This window comes from Mustela putorius, unplaced genomic scaffold (assembly GCF_011764305.1).
Source record: "Mustela putorius furo isolate JIRA1106 unplaced genomic scaffold, ASM1176430v1.1 tig00537275_pilon_pilon_pilon, whole genome shotgun sequence".
NCBI lineage: Eukaryota > Metazoa > Chordata > Mammalia > Carnivora > Mustelidae > Mustela > Mustela putorius.
Window position 1 is genome coordinate 1,044,059 of NW_025422413.1, and position 24,961 is coordinate 1,069,019.

Consider the following 24,961-nt stretch of genomic DNA (forward strand, 5'->3'; position numbering starts at 1 on the left):
TCTCTGTAAGACTCCTAACAGAAAACACAGTAATAAAGGGAAAAAAGAATCAGACTAGCATTGGACATTTATAAAGCTGGAAGGTAGAAGGCAATAGAATAGCATCTATAGGTTACTGAATAGAAGAGAACTGCAACGAAGAGTTCTATACCTGTCAAAGAAAATGGAAGACATTTGGAAATAAAAACTAGAGTGTATCATTCACCTGAAAAAAAATAGTTGAAGCCTAAAGATAGAAGAAAGATAGAAAGTAAGTGAGCAATTAAAAGAATAAGGAGAGACTCAGTAAACATGTAAGTGCGAAGTTTTCCTGAAACAGAAAATACATAACACAAGGTAATTTTAATAAGATTGCAGAACAAACATAATAAAGTATTTCAGCAAAGTTTAGGATTAATGAGAAGGAGGGAAATTAAATGATTTTAAAAATCTTATTCATGTGGACTGTTAGTAGAGAATTAGAACATTTTTATGGGAGAGAGAACCTTTTAAGTTTTTATGTTATATAACTAAGCACTACTGGATAAAGAACATTTTAGAGTAATAAATAGCACATCATGTAAGAAAGGTAACGGTCATAAGCCTAAATACCTCAAACAACATAGCAGCTAAAATGTGGAACAAAAACTATTAGAAATGCGAGGAGAGCTTAAAATACAATGTAGTGAACGAGGTCAGTATATTTGCCTCAAGAGGATGAACTTGTAGAAAAAATGATGTAAGGACATAGAGGGATTGAATTAATAAATATAAAACACACATCCCTCAGAGAATAATATTTTTCTATATTCCAGGGAACATCAACAAAAATCAAAGGTTTGAAAACCTTAACAAATTTTGAAAAAATAACAGATTTTACAGAGTGCTATAAAATCTCTGGTCAGAAGCCAATAAAATTAGAAATATATAATGATAAATAACTAAAACCTTAGGTATCTTAAACTTAAGAAACATTCTGTTTGACATGACTAAAATCAAAGAAGAGATCAAAAAATAAAACTGCAAACTAGGGAACAATGAAAAATACTTTTTATTCTAAAACTATTTGCAACCTGTACTCAGAGGAAAAATTCTAGCCTTAAATCCTTTCTTAATTAAAGAGGAAATCAGAAAAGCAAAAGAACTAAGTAGTCCTCTTATTTTTTTTTTAAGTAGTCCTCTTAAATTAAAAAAAAAATTAAAAGAAACTAGTGAGAAGGAATTAAGATAAAAGGCTACATCATAGACCTAGACATCAAAAATGATATACAGAAATTTCTTAGGTGATCCCTATGCAAATTCCAATATCCAGGGTGTTAGAGATGAGTATGTATGCAAATGGAGGTAGCATATAAATTCTCTGAAGATAATTTTGGCCCTGGTCTTTTACACCCACTCCCCGTTATTTATCTGCTTCAGATTCCTATATGGAGGTAAGTGGTTAACATGAGTGGATGTTCAGCTATATAGGGTTCTGTTGTAGCACAATCATGAGGTTGAAAGGGAGCTTTACCTCTAATTGATACTCCGTCCTATAATGACAGTTCCCCTGGGAGGAGATTTGTGAATCTTTGGAATGTTAAGTCACTAAGAAAAAAATCTCATTTAGAGAAGACAAGACCCCAAAACGTAGCTAGATTATACCTTTATGCAGTAATGGGAATTGTAGAACAGATAGGTATAAGTATATTGTATTTATTTTAAGATTATTTTTTATTTTCTTTCTTCATCATGCCATTCTGGATAACTGTCATTGTCAACAGCAGTTCTTTTTTTTTTTTTTTTTTTTTTTAAGATTTTATTTATTTGACAGACGGAGATCACAAGTAGGCAGAGCAGCAGGCAGAGAGAGGAGGAAGCAGGCTCCCTGCTGAGCAGAGAGCCCGATGTGGGGCTCGATGTGGGGCCCGATCCCAGGACCCTGGGATCATGACCTGAGCTGAAGGCAGAGGCTTTAACCCACTGAGCCACCCAGGCGCCCCTCAACAGCAGTTCTTAATCTCTGAGGCTTAATAAAATAGATTTGTTGCAATTTAAAGTAGTAATTTCATCATTTAATATTATAAATTTGGGTAATCTTTATATTCCTATTGGTATTCACTGTGTATTTTAAGGTTTTCCTTACCTTTGTCTCTCAGAACTGTCACTGGCTGATCATTATAGGATCATTTGTTTCTATTGATTTCTCCCTCCGTTTGAATTAATAGCAATAGTATGTTTGAATTGCTTGATTTGTGGAGGGTTTGGGAGAAGGAAGTAGGAGGTATGACAAAGTGTCATTGTTTTTATGGAAATTTATAAAACCAGACTATGATAAGAGAATAGATAATGTCTTCCTTTTAGGATTTTTTTTTTTTAACTAATTAAAAGGTAAGAAGAAGAGTGTGTGCTTATTATCTTTTCTTCACAGAAATGTAGGTTTATTTAGCATCATGTCTGACAGATTACAGGAAAGGGAAAGAAGGGACCTTACACACTAGAAAACATTTAAAACAGTTCATAATGCCTACTGTATTTAATTGCTTTCTTTGAAGTCTTTTTTTATTCTAAGGGATCTAGGGAAACTACTAAATATAAATGTATGATAATAATAATCAAATTTGCTTTAAATTCTCATTATTGTACTAGTTGGAATTTTTGTTGTTGTTATTTTGGAGGGAAGCCGTACAGAAAACCTTTATAAATTCTGTGAATTGTGTGTAATTCATTCCTAAAGATAAAAGTGCATCTGCACTGGACACCTTCTGTTTTATATAATTTTATCCATTTTCCCAATTTATTATAATATAGCTAAGCTTCTCCTGAATAGTAATCTGATTTTCCTCTTCTCTTTCAAAGAACAGCTAGAGGAATCATTTTATTTTACTGTTCATTTTCCTTTGATAATATTGGACTCAAAAGAAAGTGTCAAGAAAATACAATATCTTTAGAATAAAGAAAACAACAGCACGGTTTACACCATCAGTGTAATTCTGTTTATGGGTATCTGAAGTAGCAAAGAGTTGTTTTTATACCATGTCACTTTCTTCATGCACTTTCATGGATTTTCTCATTTCTTTTCTTTTAGTTTTAGAGGGGTTTTTTCCCTTATCATAAAAAGAGGGGGTGAAATCTGAACATGATCTTGTCTTGGTTTTCTTTGTATCCATCTATAGGATGAATATAAACCAGAAAAGGCCCTGTCTGAAGAGGATTTGAAAAACGCCGTGAGTGTGCATCACGCGCTGGCATCCAAGGCCACAGACTATGAGAAGAAGCCGAATGTGCTTAAACTTAAAACTGCTGACTGGAGGGTCTTGCTTTTTCAAGCCCAGTATGTTTCACTGGTTTGGTTTCATTTCTTAATTTGCATAGCATCACCTTATACCAAGGCATAGAATCAGAGCCTACAGGGGAAATTGAGTTGGATTCAAAGTCATTAACTGGTTCCCCTAGAGAGACAACTAAGAAACTGGAATCAAAAATAGAAACCATGGGTTCCAGTTTTTTGTTAGCTACAAAGTAGCCCTGTGACTTTCAGTCAGCCACTTATACCATATCTAGAACTTAATCTTAATCTAGAACTTAACTTAAAGGTTGTGGTGTACAAATTTTATCACACAATAAGTAAAATAGACCTAAATTCAAACCACCATTTCCTAGCTCTTTGTCCTGACATGTAATTTAACCTAACCCTGAACCTTAGCTTGTCACTAATGCAGATGATAATGATTTATCTCACAAGGTTCTTGTGAGAATTAAACGAAATCAAGTATATAAGTACTTCCTACAGTGCCTGGCACATAGAAATTGTTCAGTAAGTATAGATTTCCACTTTGTTCCCTCTCTGGCTCTTCTCTCTCCTTCTGAGCTCTAATAGTCTGTGATAAAACTAGAAGAAAAAGATAAAATTATGTTGTGGGCAAGGAAATGGAATAGATTGCCAGTTTAATAAGGGGCCCATGACAACCTTCAGATTAGAAGTGGACTTCTTCACATGGAGAATTCTGGATTTGTGAAGTGAGAAACTGGATTTTCAGAACGGAGCCTCTAGAACGGGAATTTTTATAGGAGCACATAGCATCAGTGTTAATTTTGTGGCAGTGTTAATTCTTCATGGGATGCTTTCCACAACCTACCTGTACTTGACTTCAGAATCACTCTCAACAGAACCCCACCAATTGATCACAGTTGGCACTGGTCTTAAAATTGGACATCAAGATAGTGAGCACAAGTATCTGCATGCTTGTTGATCATAGCAATGTAAGATCAAGAAAAGAAATAAGAACAACAGCAGATACTCTGGTGGCTTATGAATGTTGAATTTGCCAAGGTATGAAATTGCTGACATCAGGTGAGGAGGAAGATGTAAGGAAATCCAAGTTACACAGGATTTTTTTAGTGTGGGAGTAAGACAGCTTTAACACCACAGAGGGAATCATAGCCAGATGTATAATTACAGCTATTAGTCATCAGAGTCCTTCAAATTATTCTATTCCCCATTTTTTTTACTAAAATACCAAATATGATAACCAAAAATCTCTAATTACTTCAGACAGAATTGAATCAACAGAGCCAGAGAAATCAGATTAGAGAAGCATATAGGGTGCAACGAGGAGCTGATTTCTAGAGTGGTCTCTCAGAGTCATCAGTAAAGGAAAGGATTTTATGTGGATTCACGTTTTGTCCATTTTCTGTTTACTGATTATATACAGTATATATATATACATATATATATGTATATATATATACAGTATATACAGTATATATACAACTATCCTGGCTCACAACTATTTCTCCAATTTATGAATTCACAAATATTTATTAAGTGCTATCCGTGCTGGTCTCTGCAAATATATGACATTCAAGTTAAAAGTATATTAATGACATCAGATGATTTTCACATCCTGTTAGGTAGATTTTTAATATCTGATTAATCTCACCTGGGTTAAGTGTACAATTCAGTTATTTTTTAAAAAGCATATTTACAGAATTGTGCAACCATCACCAAAATTCAGTTTTGGAACACTTCTGTCACCCCAAAGAGATCCTCCATGACCATTTTGTAGTCACTCTGTGTTTCTACCCCAGCCGTAGACACCACTAATCCCCTTTCTGTCTCTATAGTATTGCCTTTACTGGACTTCTCATATACATGGAGTCTTATAATGATATATGTTTGGCTTTCTTCACTTACCACAAAGTTTTGGGGGTTCACCATGTTGTAACATATATCTCCACTTCATGCCTTTAGTGCTGAGTAGTGTTCCACTGTATGGATGTATACCACATTTTTAAAATTCATTCACTAGTTGATAGACATTTAGACTGTTTTCCTTTTTGGACTCTTATGCTTTCAGATACAAATCTTTTTGTGCCTATATGTTTTTATTTCTCTTGGGTATATACTTAGAAGTAGAATTGCTGGGTTATATGATAAACCTATAGTTAACTTTTCAGGAAACTCAAAGCTGCTTTCCAAGTGGGTGTTGCCTTTTTACATTCCTTTTAAATTCTATCAATTTGTCCCTCAGTTGGATTTTAAAATTGAATTATGTTATTGGAAGAGATGAGTTAAATTTTTTATTTTTGACTCAGCTTAGTATCAAAGTAAGGGGTTAATATTTAATATCAAGTTATTTTGCTTCTTTCCCCCTTTTGTATCCTTGAGGAATAATCACTTATACTATAATCACTATACTATAATGATCATGGGTTTCAGGGCCTCTTATTTCCATGGTGATTGCTGTTGAAAATGTTAAATCTCAATGAAATTTTGTCAGGAATTAATTATACCAAGAAAAATAAATAAATGATTTTATGTGCCATTTTAAATTGGTAATAAGAAATGGGCTAGGTGTGATGTATTTAAGATAGAGAAATAACCTGATGTAAATTTATCTGTTTCTCATAGGAGTCCAGAGGAAATGCAAGGGTGGATAAACAAAATTAACTGTGTTGCAGCTGTATTTTCTGCACCACCATTTCCAGCAGCCATTGGATCTCAGAAAAAGTTTAGTCGTCCACTTCTGCCTGCTACTACAACAAAATTGTCTCAGGTTAGTCATTTTGATAGTGCTTTGACTTTGGGAAAAAGTACTTTATATAAAATAATCTTATTAACATTTGATTGGAATAATACTACACATTTTGACAGCAAGGGTAAGCCCTTGCCTTGGAAGGTGTATTGTATAAATGGGGCAAAATGTAGTGTATTGGGTTTTACACTTCGTATTGGAAGCTGACACAACTGACTCATGGTGGGTAAAACACATCGTTGGAATATGTTTCAAATGTTTGCTACTCAGTCATAGGGGATTAGTTTACTCTGGTTTTATTTTTTTTAATTGAAGTATAGTTGACACACCACATTACATTAGTTTCAGATGTGCAGCATAGTGATTTAACAACTCTCTGAGTTATGCTCTGCTCACCACAAGTGTAGCTCCCATCTGTTCTCATACACACTATTACAATTCCATTGACTCTGCGATCTATGCTGTACTTTTCATCCCCGTGCCTTACTCATTCCATATCTGGAAACCTACTCCTCCTATTTTCCTTCATCCGTTTTGCCCATCTTCCACCCCTCCTCCCCTCTAGGAACCATTAGTCTGCTTTCTGTATTTATGGGTCTCGCTCTGCTTTTTGCTTATTTGTTTATTCATTTGTTTTGTTCTTTAGATTCCACATATAAGAGGAATTATATGGTATTTGTCTTTTTCTGTCTGACTTGTTTCATTTAGCATTATACCCCTCTTAGGTCCATCCATGCTGTTACAAATGGTGGGCTTAGGTTTTTGATTTTGTTTGTACTAACAGCTCAGATTTTTTAAATAACTGGCTGGGGTTCGACATCCTGGCTTGAAAACCAGCTTTTTTGAAATTTGTTTATTCATTCATTTATTCGTTCACTTATTTTATTGAACTTTTCCCATATCCCAGGCTGTATTTGATGCTGGGTATTATAAGAATATTCCCAGGGATCCACTATCCACAATACAAAGGGGAAGAGACTTTCCTACCTTCAGGGAGGAGCTAAATGGACCATGTGGGTTTCCTAGGTAATCCAGACAACGTACAGTAGAACAGTATTCCAAATGTAGTCATCTAAGTTTCTCTTTTATTATCAGATTGATCTCTCTCAAGATCATATTTTATGTCCCTCTCCTCCTTAAAACTCTGTTTTGAGGACATGGTAAACAGGCCAGTTTTGCCAATTTTAAACCTGTCTGCAGTTCCCCTATTGCCATTGACTAGTTAAGGATTTTGGAAGGTAGTTTGATGTCCTTGTGAATTTCTTTTTGGTGCAGTAATAGCAGTAGTTTCATTTGGCTCTAGTCAACCAGGTGTTGATGTTAACTGACTCCTCTACCCACCTGATATCATGGATTATCAACATATTTTGTGCCTGTTACACTTGAGAGACTATTTTAGGCTCTGGAGACAGAAAGATAAATGAAACCCAGATATTCTCTGAATACAAAACATGCAAGTAAGTATAATACAGTTTGATTAGAGCACAGGAAGTTGCCATGTATAGTGGAAGAGGAAGTATGGTGTCTTATATGAAACTTAAAGGATGAGTAGCAGTTAGATGTGATGTGGCAAGAGAAAATGATGCAATAGAGGGTCAAAAAGGCCCAGAGGAGAAAGTACTGAGATGTTAGAACCACATAAAAGTTATCAAATGTGACTTGAGCACAAAATATTGAGAAAAGGCAAGATCCATTCCTCTGTAGAAGTATGGCCAAATGATGAAAGGTCATGTGTAGGATTTTGGATGCTTCACTGGTTCCCCAACATCTTTAGGGTAACAGTTTAAGCAGGAAAGTAATGTGACCAAATCTGTGCTTCAAAAATTATTTATGTTATGGGGCGCCTGGGTGGCTCAGTGGGTTAAAGCCTCTGCCTTTGGCTCAGGTCATGATCCCAGGGTCCTGGGATCAAGCCCCACATCGGGCTCTCTGCTCAGCAGGGAGCCTGCTTCCTCTTCTCTCTGACTGCCTCTCTGCCTACTTGTAATCTGACTGTCAAATAAATAAAATCTTTTTAAAAAATTATTTATGTTATAATAGGAAGAAAGTATTAGAGGAAGTAGCTAGTAGAAGCAGAAAGCCTAATTTTAATGGTATGGGAGGGGAGCCTGGGTGACTCAGCCACTTAAGCATCTGCCTTCAGCTCAGGTCGTGATCCCAGGGTCATGGGATCTAGTCCCCATCCCCCAACACACCCCCCCCCCAGCATTGGGCTACCCTGTGCAGCAGGGAGCCTGCATCTCTCCTCTTCCTCTGCCTGCCATTCCCCCTGCTTGTTCTCTCTCTCTCTTTCCCCCAAATAAATAAATAAATCCTTAAATAAAATAAAAATAAAGGCAGGGGAAATAATGAGAGGAAAAATAAAGTTATTTGTAGAAGAGATGGATAGAAGTGGAAGTATTTGAGACATCTTGAGAGTGTGGAATGAGTGTTCCCAGTGGCTCATTGAAGTAAAAGAATAAGGACTATCATCTAGACTTCAGCACCTGGGGATTGTGCTGTCTTGCTGACTTGGCTTTTGTGACCTCACCATCTGGTTTTCATCCTGTTGCTTCTTCCTAGGGTTCTTTCCTGGGTCCTTTTCCTCTTTCTGCTTCCAAATGTTGAAATGCTCAGTGCTCAGAAGGAGACCAAAATGGACATTTGAGAAACAATTTTTCTGTTGTCAAGAAAAAACAGGGAGAATGTTGTGCCAGGAAAGGGGAGAAAGAGGAGAGAGGTCAGGTAAAATTAGTACAAAAAAATATCTCCTATGAAGTGGCAGGAGCTCATCGGGTCCCTTGGTGAGAGCAGTTTGTGGAGTGATGGGAAGAGAACCACGTTAGTCTTCTTTGAGAAAGGATTGGAAAGTAGGAAGGAAACGGAGGAAGGGAATACATACAAGTCTTGCTGTGAGTTCATAAAAAATAGACTGGTGGTAAGAAGAGAGGAGACATGGTTTAATGAAAAATTCTTTTCGTTTTGTTAATTTATAATTATTATTAACATGAATTGGATACTCCCATGTAAGCATTACTGTTGCTATGTTGTTCACAGACTACAAAAACAAAAACAAAAACAAAAAACTGTTAAGAATAGAAAGGACCAGGCCAGTTCACTTTATAAGGCAGAATGGCATTTAATTTTCAAGTCTAACCAAATGGTAAGAGAACAGGTCATCTTATTGATGACCAAAAAGTTTATTAGCAGAATTCTCCATCTACCCGCCTAAACTATGACCTCTTAAAGCAAATGCGTTCCCCCACTTTAATTTCGGGTACTTGAAATAGACAGTAAGCCATATTATATAAGGTATGAGAAGAAAAAGACAATTGAACAACTAACCAGAGGCAACAAATACCTTCAGAAGTTGGGTTTTGTTCTGTTAATTTCACGAGGGATTTTTCCAGTACTTACTTTTCAATAGATTGGTCTTTCTCACAATCATTCTTATAAAAGATCCAGGAAAAAGATGAGTTGAAGTTTAGAAGGAGCATTAATAAGCATAGAGCAACTTACAAGTTTTAACTTGTTCTTTCCTTACTATGGTTCTACAGTTCTATTTACTTTCTACTTTGAAAATGTACTTGTGTTCTATATTTTAGTCACTGGCACATGAAAATGAATGTGTTTCTCTATTTGTGTATTTTTTTTTTTACCATGAGACCAGGTAAGCAAGCACCTTTTCCAAGGCAAAAAAATCTCTCATTTTAAACAAATGCTTTACACTGGAACTAAAAATAGAATGCATAAAATTTTTAATATTTTTCCTCATTTTGAACATAAATCCATAGAGATACAAAAAAAAAAAACCCTGCTTATGTAATGTTATCAAATGATGTATTTAGGATTTTAAATAAGGTAATAACCAAGAAGAGACATGTTTCTTTATTACTTATGACAAGATGACCAAGTACTTTCAGGAATTTAATTACCTTGTTATAAAAAATAATAATAAAAGAAGATGTTTTCCTCCTCCACAAATAAATCACCAAGCCTTTGTGGGCCTCAGTTTTCCAACTGGAAAATTGAGAAGACTGTTCTAGAGTGTTTTTAAGGTTCTTTCATTAGCTCTGTATTTTTTGCCCAGGTCACCATGTTTTTTTACTTAAAAATGAAGATGTTTTGCCTTTGAGAGTAATAGGACAATTTAGAAATAAATGTGTAAAATGAAGCATGTGATAAAGAATAGCTTAGAAAAAGGGAGAGAAGAGTTAGGCTACCCGCAGCCTGTTCAGAATTTGGTGTACCCTCCACATCAAATAGAGACTTTGTGGGGATATCTTTGGAAGAGTTATCATAGTGCACCTTCAGTGAATCCTGGAATACTTATCTAGATGCACCCACTAGTTTTCCAGTACCTTGAAGACTACTAGTCCTCGTGATTTAGTCCTGGCATTACCAACCTCAGCACAAGTGCCAGTTGTGGGGTTTTTGTTCTTTGTTGTGGGGGTTGTCCTTTGAATTGTAGGATGTTTAGCAATATCCCCAGCGCTACCCACTAGATACCAGTATCATCCCCCTAGCTGTGACAACCAAAAATGTCTGCAGACATTGCCAAATATCCTGTGGGGTCAAAACACACCCCACTGCTACCTGCTGCTATTGAGAACCACTGAATTAGCCCAGCCATCTTTCCTTTCTCCATACACCCACAGCCTAGCTATGACTCCCCTAAATGCCAGTACTACTTGGATAATTTTAGTTTATAAAATTCATGTATAACAATGTGAGTACCCTACTGGAAAAAAACTTAATAGTGTTAGGAAAAAACTAAACAGGCAATTAAAAGATTGTTTGGTGCTTTTAAAGACATACTGTTCATCATCTCCCTGTCATTTGCAAGCTTTAATTTATTCTTGTCTTCTATCCAAAACATATTAGCCTTCATTATTAAAATTGATTATTATCAGTGCAGTGTGGTTCTTTCTGAACAACTCTGCTATGTAGGAGTCATCATCTTAGTTGTTTTCATGGCAGGGTTGCCAAAGCACATTTTTCTTCTTTTGGGGATATTGAAAATTTAAGTTTTGTTTCTCCTTCTTGTACATTACTCTAAACTTAGGATTTCATGGTTGGCCCTCTTCAGGATCTATTCAGGACCTCCCTTTCTACTACTCATCAAAGCAGTCATTTTCAGTTTTAGTGTGTACAGAAATGATCTGGAGACTTGTTGAAAGTGCACGTGTCCCAGCATCGCCATACCAGGTTAATGAGGTCCAGGTCAGGGGCCAAGGACCATGAATGTTTTAAGACAGATCAGGTATCCAGGCTGCAAGCCGCGCAGATCATACTTAAAGGGACTGCACTGTAATCCTTACAACCCCTACTGTGTCTTTCACTACTTTTTTAGAGACGTGTGAAACTGAAGTGGGCTCTTGGGCTTTCTCAGCAATAGAAATTGACAAGAAGCCAAAGGGGAGTTTCAAGCAAGGCTTTAGTGGGACAGGGGAGTCAACACAAAGGAAAGCTCTGCAGGCTGACTCCCCTGAGGCAAGGTTAGGGAGAGTTTTTAAAAGAAAGTTGGGTGGAAAGGGGTACTTTGTAAGCATGTAGAGGTGGGGGTTTATTAGCACGTATGCATTTAAAATTCATGCTTCTTCATATATCACATGTCAAAATAACGTGAAATCTCCACCTGGGTGGGATTTTTAGTATTATTATGAGGGAACAAGTCCATGAAACTCCAGCACTGGGGTCCAATTTGGTGCAGATTGGTTTGGTCTGGTCTTTACCAGTCCTTGTAGTAAGTATCTTCCTTGTCAGTAAGCATCCTCCCTCTGCATCCATGCAAGATGTGCTACTCAAGAGGCAAAGAGTTTTATCTTTTTTTTTTTTTCCTCCTTGTGGAAAAGGCAAGGAATACTGGATTTCACAGTCAGGGTTAGGAGACCCAAGTCTAATCCCTGCTCTGTCTCATTTGCATCTTATGGAGTTACCATTTCCTGATATCTAGTCCTGTTTTCTTCTTTGAATCCGCCCTTTCCTGTAAAGTTATGAATCAATGGTCAATGATTATTTGAATCACTAACCAGTGATTAGTTTGATCACTAAATGCTAATTGTGGAAGGCCAGGCCTTGTGATAAACACTGATTTGAAACAAAGGAAAGCCTTCTGCTTGCTTCTCACCTCTCTTTTTATCCTGTGGTTTGACCATCAAGGCAGTTATGGCCAAGGGCCAGATGAGTGTGGCAGGGTTCTTTCATAATCTGGCCCCTGTACACTGAGGGCAAGGAGAAAAGAAAGAAGGCCACTTCAAATTGGTAGGTAGCAGTTTTAATAAGCAAGGGAACTTACTTAAGAGGCCTGTCTTGGGTGGCCACAAGGTGAGTAGATCTTTGCACCCACCTGCCAGAATCATGAATTAATTGAGTTCAGTCTTGTATACCATACAGATGGTCTCAAAAACATACTACTATTTTGAGGCTGTGTCCTTAGGGAAGCTTCTAGCTTGGGAAGGGGAGGCAAATGCACATTTCATGGACGGGGTAGAGGTGAGGAGCCTCCAGTTGCTCAGGTCCAGCTTGCCTTTCAGCTAATGCATCTCAATGACCTCCTCCGACAGGCAGGCATCTGGAATTTCAGAGTAGGAAGTCATTCTTGTAATTGTGTCCCTCACTGGCCAAAACCACACGCTTCCTACCTGACTCCATTTTATACTTTTAGTCACAAATCCTGTCACCTCTGCTTCTTAAATATCTTTCATATCCTACCCACATTCCTTAATTCAGACTTTTGTCATCTTTTACCTATATCACTGGTCTCCTAACTTTTTTGATCATTCACCTTATTAATAGTAAATATTTGAGCAGATATCCTCCAACATATGTATATATTTTTATAAAATATACTACATGTCCTGTTATCAACAAAATGGAAAAATGTTAGTGTTAATCATTAGGAATGTTAATCATTAGGAAAATATAAATCAAAATCAGGAGATAATCACTTTATACTCATTACAGTAGCTATAATTTTGAAAAAACTTCAAGGAAAAGAATGTGTTGGTGAGGATGTGGAGAAATTCCAACTTCAGTATGTTGCTGGTGGGAACATAGAATAATGTAGCTACTTTGGAAAATAATTTGGTGGTTCATCAAATGATTAAACATAGAATTAACATGTGACACAGCAATTCCACTCTTACTTAGATAGCAGGAGAATGAAAACATAAACCCACACAAAAACTTTTACACAAATGTTCATTGCAGCCAAGGGTGGAAATGGCCATCAGCTGGTGAAGAGATGAATGAAATATGATATATACATACAATGGAATATTATTCAGTTGTAAAAAAGCCACAACGAAGTACTGATACATCCTGCAAAGTGGATGAACCTTGAAAATATTCCACTAAGTGAAAGAAGGCAGTCACAAAAAGAAACATTGTGTGATACCATTCCAAAAGGAATGGGAAGCTAAAATGTCATAAAATTGTAGTGATGGTTGCACAACCCTGTGACTATACTAAAACTTAACTAAATTATACACTTTAAATGGGTAAATTATGTGGTATGTGAATTATATCCCAAGGCTGATTTTTTCCTAGTGGATCACCTTGCCTGGGTTGCAAACAGCCCACTTTGAAAAACTCTGACAGATTATTTGCATAACCACTTGAGATCTCTTTTCCTCCAGTCTTGCTTTTCTCTAATCCATCCTTCACAGTTGTGGCTAAAATATGACTCAAGTACTATTTAAACCTAATGGGCTCACTTTCGCCAACAAGATGCAGCCCACCCCTTGGCATTGCCTTAAATGGTTCACTACACTTCTCCAGAATACATAGATTTTATATTCATTTCTTAGACATCTGTATTTAACATATATTGAGTACTCAATAAACAATGAAATCATGTTGAAGTTAATGCAGAAGCTCACTAAACTGTTTATAAAAATCTTTAAATCTCTTAAACATAAAATCTTTCCAATGGTGCCTTCAAACTGAGTTAAAGCAGTTGTTCTTTATACTAAATTCCATATAGCTTGGGTTCATAAGGCTGTAGTATTTAGCAATTTGTCTTATAAGTTTCCCAGAAGATTTTTAGAGATGTCATTACTTTCTAACTCACCTACCTATTTTAAAGCAGCACTAAGGAAACAGTCTGGGCCCTTCCTTCTTTACCTCTCCTCCCCACTGGAATAACACTGGTTTTCAGGGAATATCAAATTTTGGCAAAGATACAGAACAATGTGAATTTTTAAGCCTACTGTAGAAATGTAAACTGGTGGAAACACTTTAAAAAGCATGTTAGTGTCCTCTTAAAGATAGACATATTCTAAAACCCCAAAATTCTCCATCTTAGTGATTACACTGTAGGACAATTCTTGCTCATATTCACTAAGCAGCATGTTCAATGTAGCATCATTTATAATAGCCTAAAGACACCTGAAAACAGCCTAAACATCCTTCAGTGAAATTATAGTATGTCATACAGTATCCTATAGTTAAAAGGAAGAAACCAGGACATATATGTGAGTAAATCTCAAAAACATGCTGAATGAGAAAACAAGTCACCAAAGGAAATCTGTGAGGTATAAAAACCTATAGAACATAATTTTCTATTTTTATGGATCTTTGTATTTATAAAGGAGTAGCATAGAACAAGAATTAGATAGGGTGCCTGTGTTGCTCGGTCGCTTGAGGGGCAGATTCTTGATTTGAGCTTAGGTCATGAACTTAGGGTTGTGAGATCAAACACAAGTCAGGCTCTGTGCTTAGCGGGAAGTCTACTTGCAATTCTGTCCCTTTGCCTCTCCCCCTGTTCTCTTTTTGTCTCTAAAATAAATAAGGGGGCACCAGGATGGTTCAGTCTATTAAGCATCTTCCTTTGGCTCAGGTCATAATCCAGGGTCCTGGGATCGGGCCCCATGTCCGGCTCTCTGCTCAGTGGAAAAACCCGTTTCTCCTCCCTCTTTCCCTCTCCTCCCCTGCCTCTGCCCAGTCCCTGCTTGTGCTCTCAATCCCAAAACTCCAGCATCATGACCTGAATGAATTCATAATGTAAATTCATTCACATTATGAATTTGACCTGAGCTCAAATTCATAATGTGGCATGTTTATATAGATAGATAGTTACATATACCCTCACATCATAAATTAAAATTATTAGGATTTTTCACCTCTAAATTGTTCTTCTAGATTTGAATTACAGGCTTAAATTGACAGATTTATTACACAGTTGCTTTATGATTTAAATTCTTCCTCTGGCAATTATGTATGCTGATCTTGGATTTAAATAGTAATTTTAATTTATAAAAATACCATATGGAAAAAATTCAACTGGGAATTGTGGTGATGATGTATTGTACATGTTAATTTTTTACCTTTAACTCTGCTTGTGATTATCTAGGGTGCCATGAGTTTGAGAAACAGAAGGGGAAAACTCATCTTGTTTGATTTTTTGTTTGTTTGTTTTTTAATGCCATGCCTTTTATGAGGAGTACAAATTGATACGTCCTCAAATATGAACTTAATAAAGGACGGAAATCCCTTCTGTCTGCTATTTTAAATAAATAAATAATGTTGCTATTATACAAAATCTATTTATCACCTAGTTTAATCAGTTCCTCTTCATTCACTTTCATCCGTTTATATCTTATTGTACATGTAAAGTTTATATTCAGCATGAATTTGGATACTATATATGTGAAAGTGGAATAGTAAAAAAGCAGTCATACAATTACAGGAATGCAAGAAAATTCCAGTCTCTTTGTTTCATTTTTAAAATGTTCCCAGGGAGGTTGATAGTATCATAAGGCAATAAAAATGGTGCCCCTTGAATGGAAGTTCTTTGACATAGCATCAAACATTGCATTGGTGCATGGTGCCTATAGTAACACCTTTTAGGCAAGAATTGCTCTATAGGTCATTCAGTTGAATCACTAGTTTGGGTCAATAAGATTTTGAAGGAAGTCAGAACCTCTACTACTTTGGAGGGAAAAATCATAGGTTGCTGCATTTTTTAGAATATCATCTGAAAGGGATGCCTGGGTGGTTCCTTTGGTTAAGCATCTGCCTTCGGCTCAGGTCACGATCCCAGCAGGGTCCTGGGATCAAATCCCATGTCCAGCTCCTTGCTCCACAGGAAGCCTGTTTCTCCCTCTGCCTCTGCCACTCCCCCTGCTTGTGCTTGCTCATGCGTGCACTCTCTCTATGACAAATAAATAATAAATCTGTTTTTAAAAATGTATCATCTGATGGCTTACAGAGAATTATTTCTTGGTGGCATTGCTTTCTTAAAAAGGGGGAGGGAACTAAGCAGAGAGACTCTAAATTCACTGTGACAGATGGGGAAATAACAGCATTGCTGAGTGGACAGGAAATGGAAAAGCCAAATTATGCAGGATTCTGAGGATGGGTGCTTAACTGGTGCCTTGCGTTTTGAAGTATTTCTTAGGAAGTCTGTTCTCAACTTCATGACAGCTACACTTGAAAGTATTTGGTTTGAAAGTATTTGACTCTGAAAGTATTTGGTTTTGTATCAAGGGGACCGGTTGTCATTTTGCAAAGGTACATGTGAATACTAGTCTGAGAAGGTTGGTAAGATGTGGCAGTGGAGGTACATTGGACTGTTTTGATGAATTGAAGTCATTCATCATAAGGGATGTTAAAAAGTACTTTGTGATTTTTTTTTTCTTATTGATTTGCTTTCCTGATGCTAAATAGCTTAATAATTTCCTGCAGGAGGAACAGTTGAAATCTCATGAAAGCAAGCTGAAGCAGATTACCACTGAGCTGGCTGAGCACCGCTCATATCCCCCAGACAAGAAAGTTAAAGCCAAGGAGATAGATGAATACAGACTGAAAGATCACTATCTGGAGTTTGAGGTATGTTGAACCTAACTGTAATAAATGCCTATATCTAAGTTATTTTATGATTTTTCCATGAGGCAGGGTTTTTTTTCAGCTGCCGTGCTATAGGAAGCGTACCTCAACCCTGACTCTAAGTTGGAAGCTGCAGGCATGGTCTAGATCATGGCAGCCCTCCTCGTGTTCAGGATCCTATATAAGTATCCAACAAACATAAAAAAAAAAATAACTGTCAGTTTATGTGCTTAAAAGCAAATAGCCTGCGTGGTTAGGCTAATGTGTGCCCTGCTGTGAGAAAAAACAACAGTAGATGGACACACCAGAATGGGTGGCTGCTTTCCCTGTGTCTGTATCTCTTCCAGCAGAGTTTGAGTCAAAAAAAAAAAAAAAAAAAAAAAAAAACAACACAAAAAACGAAACTATAGTGAAGGGAATGAGCTACAGGGCGACATGAAACATTAGCTTCTTCATGCCTATTCTTGCTGTTCAGCAACACTGATGCATTTTTCCTCTATCCACCTGTATCCTTCAGAAGGAGATTAATAAATAGATCAATTGTGGCACATCCATCCATGTACTATATATAACAAGTGTGGTTATTAAAAAGAATGGGGAGGATCTATAATCTCTGGAAAGGTGAGAAATGTAAAAGCAAGTTGAAAGCAGTATATATAGCAAATGTTAGCTTTCCCTACATTTTTTCCCCAGTTAGACAGTGTTGTTGTAGGAAAGAACTTTAGGGTTCAAAGCCAACGACCAAGAAAGAATTCTTGAGACATCTTTGTTGCAAAACAGTGGTTTTATTAAAGCACAGGGATAGAACCCATGGGCAGAAAAAGCTGCACTGGGGTCATGAGGAGTGGTCCATCATATACTTTCAAGTTGTGAGGGTTTTAGGATACTGTAAGTCTCTAAGGAGTGTTGGAGGCAAAGTTTCCAGGACCTTGAGAGGCTACCTATTGTTGGGAAAAGATCACTTATTACCATCTAGTAAAACCTGAGACATGAGACCCTTTAGATGTATATCGGTGGGCCATATGCTTGGGGGATGGTTGCCAACACGTATCTTGATGGGTAGAGATGAAGTTTCAAAAGGAATTTTTACATGTTAAAGTAGATTTACAGGATCCTGGGGGTTGGGCTAAGATTACCTGTTGCCCTTAGCAAAATATTAACATTGAGGCAGTTAAGGAAATGTCACTCTGCCTTTTTCAAGGACCTGTAAATTGACTGTAGGTAGTAAGGAAATTTAATAAAAATTTAATAATTTTTCTACTGCCTTTGTTTCCCACATCAAGTGGCATTCCTCTCTTCAGCAGCTGCCTTGATTTTCCCCTACAACTACCCCCCACAATTTGTCTCATTAATAATGTCCTAATCCTTAACTTAAGAGGATTTGAGTTCTTTCTATGTACTACCACACTGTTCTTTCCACAACAGCCTCCATGTATCTTAGTCACATTTCTACCCACTGTCTCTATTTTCAAGCTAAGGTTGTTTTTCCCTCCAGCAAAGCATTAAAATAAGACAGTTGGGAGTTTCTTGGAGGAATGTCATTCTCTGTTTGTCTCAAGTCTTGTCAATGGGCTGCAGGTTACAAGGAAGTTTAATTTTATCTACATTTCTTTTGCCCTTTTTCTCCACATCAGCCTCACCAACAAAAGACTTGAAAAACATTTTTTAAAAAACAAACAAAAAACCTAAGCAGCTCGTCTCTCTTTCCCCAGGCTTGTTCATTCTTGAGAAATGGGAGTATCTCAAAAAGCAATCATAATTCTTCACACTTCTAGAGTGGCTTTCAGCTATAGACCCTTTTATTTTCACACATGCTAATTAAATTTCCCAACACCTCAGTCCCCTGTTTCCAGCATTCAACAACTTACTTTGAGCCCTTGACTTGGAAGTCTAAGATCCTGTTCCAGGAGGTAGGGGGTGACTCCAAGACCATGGAAAGGTTGTTACTGCTAAAAGCACTCCTTAATTTTTAACATACTGTGGTACCTGTTTTCCAAAAATGTAACCTAACAAGAGCAGCATTTTCATTTAATGACATAGAACCTAAACCAAGCTTTGTGGGGATAAGTCTTGCTTCATCACATTATCACCTCAAAGAACCTAAAGATTGTATCCCACAGCCCCTGGTTCATTAAAATCATACTCCTGTGTCAGGCATATTGGATTGTCTCTCAGGCTGCATTAACCTGTGTCTATCAGGAATGTAGAAGGGTAGATGCTATCTAAAGAGGTTTCCTTTTTTCAAAAATGAATTATTATTTTTCATTAACTTAAAATTGAAGTAGTATAACTTGTGGAGTCCACTTTGCTATTCTTTCAGCCACCAGAATTTGTCTTGAGTGTACTTACAGAGAGCTTTTGTACAGCATGAAGTCCTCTGCTTTATCAGCAGCATTCCCTGAGCAGGCTGCTTCATTCCCTCATTCAATCTAAACTCATTCCCTGAATAGGGAGTATAAGAGTGATTGATGATTTTTTTTAAGATTTTATTTATTTAATTGACAGACTGAGATCACAAGTAGACAGAGAGCCAGGTAGAGAGAAAGGAGGAAGCAGGCTCCCTGCTGAGCAGAGAGCCTGATGCGGAACTTGATCCCAGGACCCTGGGAACATGACCTGAGCCCAGGGCAGAGGCTTTAACCCACTGAGCCACCCAGTTGCCCCTGATCATATTTTTATATTTTGTTTACTGCTCTGTCCTCACTTTCTGAAGTATGCAACTGAGTGCTCAGTACATATTTGTTGAATGAATAAATGAAATTTTATTATTGTGTATAAAAGATAAACATCAAAGAAAGTAGTTCGCTAAGACAGCTTAGTAGGTCCCCTGATATCAGATCTGATAGGCAGGTGAGAACAGACAGCACCTTCTGTAATTCAGTGTGAACCTCAAATGAGCAATGACAGGAAGGGGAGTTTTAATCCCATCTGCATCCTCTCACCAAGTATCACAGTCAGAAATGAGCTTTCACCTATTTCTGCAAAAAGAGCCTCCCTTCAGTTTCAGAACACAGAAAATTCTTAAAATTTTTCACATCTTGATAAAGAAAAATGCTTTTATTTTGTTAGAATATTAAGCTTTTAGTAATTACACTGGGAGTTGTTCCTAAGTTTATACATTTCAGTTGTTTATATACCAAATTGCTTTCAATACAACAGTTCTTCATGGTAGGCCAAATTCACAGCTCTTTCTGTGACTGAGAAATATTCTCTTATAAACAATAGCCAAATTATGGAAAGAGCCCAAATGTCCATTGACTAATGAATGGATAAAGAAGATAGGGTATATGTATACACACACATATACACATACTGTGGAATATTACTCAGCCATCAAAAAGAATGAAGTCTTGCCCTTTGCAACACTGTGGATGGAGCTAGAGTGTATAATGCTAAGTGAAATTAGTCAGAGAAAAACAAGTACCATATGATTTCACTCATATGTGGAATTAAACAAAACAGATAAACATGGGGTGAGGGGAGAGAAGAAAACCAGAAAATAGGCTCTTAACTATGGAAAACAAACTGAGATTTGCTGGAGGGGAGTGGGCAGGGGAATTTGCTAAGTGGCTGATGGGTATTAAGGAGGCCACTTGTGATGAGCACCAGGCATTATATGTAAATGGTGAATCACTAAGTTCTACTCACGAAACTAATATTATACTATATGTTAACTAGAATTTAAGTAAAAACTTCAAAGAAAAAAGAAAAAAACACTACTTAACTATTGCCTCCTAATTTTTCTAGAAGTGTTTATCCCTGACTGCTACCAATAAGTGCCAAAAAGAAAGGAAGAGAAAAAAAGAAAGAAAGAAAGAAAGAAAGAAAGAAAGAAAGACTTTCCAAACTCTTACTGACAATAAATTACTAGAAATTGTACTAAGTAAAGTAGGTTCAGGGTTTGTTTCATTGTTTTTGTTTTTTGTTTTAAAGTCTATAAAAAGTCAGGGCATCTGGGTGGCTCAGTGGGTTAAGCCTCTACCTTCGGCTCAGGTCATGATCCCAGGGTCCTGGGATCAAGCCCCACATTGGGCTCTCGGCTCAGCAGGGAGCCTGCTTCCTTTCCTCTCTCTCTGTCTGCCTCTCTGCCTACTTGTGATCTCTTTCTCTCTATCAAATAAATAAGTAAAAATCTTTAAAGTCTACAGTGAGCAAGGAAATTGGAAGTTCTATTTATCCTACTAGCCTTAGCCTCTAAGAAAAATAGATTCTCATTTATGTAAAGCAATAAATGTCACTCAGAATGGGCTATAATTGAATAAATCCATACCTGTCTCTCTGTTAACGTTAGGGAGGGAAGGGCAGATATTTTGTTTTTTATTGGATTGGTATCCCCAAATTGTGGCTGTTAATTCTTAGAAAGAGTTCACTTGGAACCTAAACATACTTTTGATAGAGCAGTTAGACATCACAAGTCTCTGTTAAGAAACTGTCTAGCTTAATTAACTGTCTAGCTTAACTCTTAAGAAACTCAGCATCATTTTCCAATTTTAAAAAATAAATATCAGAAATAGCTTACTTCTTTATAAATTATTTCTACTTTATTCAGTTCCCACTTCACTTAAAAATGTCTAAATTGATCTCCATGGTTCCAGTGCATTTGGAGATTTTTCAAGATATGAGTGAGATGGATGACTTGTATCGAATATAAAAACTTACAGAACCCCAGCCAGTGAAAGCATAGTAGGCTGAGCTGTGCCAAGAAACTCCTGGGATGTTTAAGAAACAACCCTCTTAAAGAGATTCATTTGATAGCATAGTAGCCTTATAAATTTGGATTTGTTTCTTCAGCTTTAAAGACAATAGCAAGTAGAACTGAGTGAGGATACTATTTACACCAAGATGTTTTTCATGTAAATTAGAGTGTTTTCAGAGGAGAAGTTAAGATGGCAGAGGAGTAGGGGATCTTATTTTCGTCTGGTCCCTGGAATTAAGCTAGACAGTTATCAGATCTTTCTGAGCACCTGTGAAATCAACCAAAGATCTGAGAAAAGACTTGCTGCAATTCTGTAAATAAAAATGTGACCACTCTTTGCAAGGTAGGAGGTACGCACATGTGAACCCAAGATGACAGATATATCAGAAGGTAAACCACAGGGGGAGGGAGCCTCCATAAACTGGATACCGGAAAGTGTTATAAGCAGCAGATAATAAAATCAGAACTTTGAGAAGTCTGCCTGAAAGGTGCTAGAAGCCAAAGGGGGGAGGAATCCCAGATGGGACAGCATAGACTCAGGATCCCCAGAATCACAAAAAGAAGGTGGGGGGGCAGTGCCTGAGTGTGGCAGACTACCCAAGCATCGGAACAGGGAAACTGGCTGCAAACAGCAAGTCACAGGTGCCAGCTTTCTGCACACTGTTGCCATAAAGCACAAACAACTATACTGATCTGGTGATCGCTCTCCAAGCAGGGGCCCAGCAAGGGGTGGAACTGTGGGGATAGCCCCCTCTATCCCCTGGGAGGAGTGGCATGAGGGCAGGTCATAGGAATCCATAAAGTTTGGAGACCTGAAACAGAGTCCTGTGCCTGAGATTAAAACAACTGTTCATGGGCTAGGTAAACACAGGATGGAAACCAGGAACACAAGAGTGATTGACTGCGTTTCTGAAGAGTAGAGGGTGCAGACTTTCAGCTCTAGGGCTAAAGATCCAGGGCACTGCCATTTTCACCTCCCACATCAGTGCAGAAACCCTCAGGCAACAAATCAACCACATAGAGCAATCCAGAGTCTCACACTGAGTGCAGCCCACTGTCAATGGTAATCCAATTCTGCCTGGGGAAAGACACCTGAGAATCAGCCCAACAGGCCTGTCCCTGGAAGACCAGCAGGAATATCCTGTTATTACCAAGTTTACTGATCATGGAGGACTGCAAAACTTCAGCTTTTGGAGAAGCAGTATTTAGAATTTGTGTTTTTTTCTTCTTATTCTTTAGTCTTTCAGTTTTATATTTTTTTTTCCTTTTCAGCTATTTTCTTATTATATCAATTCTTTTTTTAAGTCTTTTAATTTTCATTTTTACATGTACATTTTATATGTACATTTTTCATTTATGGCTTCCTTTCAAATTGTATTCAATTTTATTTTTGTGTGTCTATGTTTTTCTTTCTTTCCTATTTTGAGATCTGGTTTCTTCTAGCAACAGACCAAAATATATCCAGGATCTAGTTTATTGGTCTGTTCAGCTTCTTTCATTTTATTCTCTTCTTTTGTTTGCTTGTTTCTGTTCCCTTCTGATTTGTTTAGTATATTTTTTTCTGTTGTCATTGTTGCTATTTTCCTATTTTCTTTCTCTTTCATCTGGTCTTTTCTGGACATAATGACAAGATGGAAGACTTGAGAGAGAACTCATTGCCAGGGATTTAATCGATAGGGACATAAGTAAGATGTTGGAACAAGAATTCAAAACAATGATTATAAAGGTAGCAGCTGGGCTTGGAAAAAAACTATAGAAGACAATAACTGATTACTTACTAGAGAAATAAAAGAACTAAAATCTAATCAGGTTGAACTAAAAAATTCTCTTACTGAAACACAATAAAAAAAAATGGAGGCTCTAACTGCTAGGATAAAGAAGAGAGAGTCTTGGAGAAGACAAAGTGATGGAGATTAAGGAAGCTGAGAAACAGATACGAACGGCAAAACAGTATTAGAATAATTGGGGCCCAGAGGAAGAGTAGTGAGAGAGAGGAGCAGAAGATTTATTTGAAGAAATTTTAACTGAGAACTTTCCTGATCTGGGGAAGGAAACAGGCATTCAAGTCCAGGAAGCACAGAAAATGCTCCTCAAAGTAAATAAAAGTACATCAAACCTTAACATAATGAAGTTTGCAGATTTCAGAGGTAAAGAGAAAATCCTAAAAGCAGCTTAACTGACTTAACTGTCAGTCCTTAACTGACAAGAATAAAAACATAAGGCTGGCAACAGAGCTGTCCATAAAGACCTGGCAGGCCAGAAAGGGCTGACATGATATAGTCAAGGTGCGAAATGAGGAAAATCTGCAGCTAAGAATACTGTATTCAACAAGGGCGTCACTCAAACTAGGAGGAGAGATAAAGAGCTTTCAGGACAAACAGAAATTAAAAGAATTTATGATCACTGAACTAGCCCTGCAAGAAATATTAAAGGGGATCCTTTGAATGAAGAGAGAGCCCAGGGAGACAAGATGGTGGGAAAGTAGGAGGAGGCACCCTTTCAACCTATACCCTAAAGTGAACTGATTACCTACCAAAGAACTCGGATCACCCATGATCAGCCTGAGATTAGAATTATACACGTCTGGATCTCTACAGGGGCAGAAGACACCAGTGGGCAGATAAAGCAGAGTGGGAACGTCGGACTGATATCAGAAGATAAACAAGGGGGAGGGAGCCACCAGAAGTGACCCATTGGAAATTAATACCCCGATACGAGAGTGTTCTGCAACTAGGGACCAACACTAACTTGGAGTCTGGTTGAAAGCACTCAAAAAGAGCAAAGGATCACGGGGGGAGGAAATTGTGGAAATCAGGGCAGTTAGTGACAGGGGCTTAAGTCCCTGGTCCCAGGACAGCCACCCCTGGCACTGAGCCAGAGAGAGTGTGGTGAAGAAACCAGGTCTTGGTCCCTGAGCCGGGAGCTCCTCTGAGAGCTCATGGGGTTCGGCTCCCATAGGGGCTGGGAGCCTCCCCAGCCAGCAGAAGCACAGCCTTTTTGCAGTCCCCCTGCAAGTGCAGTGTGGTGCTATCAAAGCTTGAGTCACGCCCCACACCATCCCCTGAGAGAGGTACGCACAGGCCTCAGCCTGGCGCTCTCAATCCAGAAAGTCTAGGTGCTCCCAGCCCGGGCCAGCGAGAGAATCTCAGTGTACGATCACTGCTTGGAACCTCTCTGGTGGTCTGGAGCTGCCCAGACAACAGCTGCTGTTGTAGTTTGGGTACAAGTAGGAGTTCCTGTGTCCCCAGGGACCATGACTCGGAACCTGCACTGCCAGCGGCCAAGGGGAAACTTACCTGCTCTGGAGCATCCAGAGGGGAGCAGACTGAGGCTTCTCTCTTGAGAGGGAGGTCTGGGTGCAGTTTGCTTTCCTCTAAACCTCCAAAAACCATCAAACGCTGTCAAGGTGAGAGAAAACAAATGAACAAACAAACATAAAAACCTCCAGAGAACAAAAGCC

The 24,961-nt window shown here is 37.8% G+C and overlaps 1 protein-coding gene across 7 annotated transcripts in view; it reads left to right on the top strand.

Annotated features, from left to right (window-relative positions):
- PSD3 (pleckstrin and Sec7 domain containing 3) overlaps positions 1-24,961 on the top strand; it is a 624,510-nt gene that overhangs the window by 561,398 nt on the left and 38,151 nt on the right. For all 7 annotated transcript variants that reach the window (XM_004775730.3, XM_004775734.3, XM_004775732.3 and 4 more), the window contains 3 exons: positions 3,135-3,292; positions 5,873-6,017; positions 16,665-16,808. In XM_004775730.3, coding sequence (XP_004775787.1) covers positions 3,135-3,292; positions 5,873-6,017; positions 16,665-16,808 — 447 coding nt within the window. The remainder of the gene's footprint in view (positions 1-3,134; positions 3,293-5,872; positions 6,018-16,664; positions 16,809-24,961) is intronic.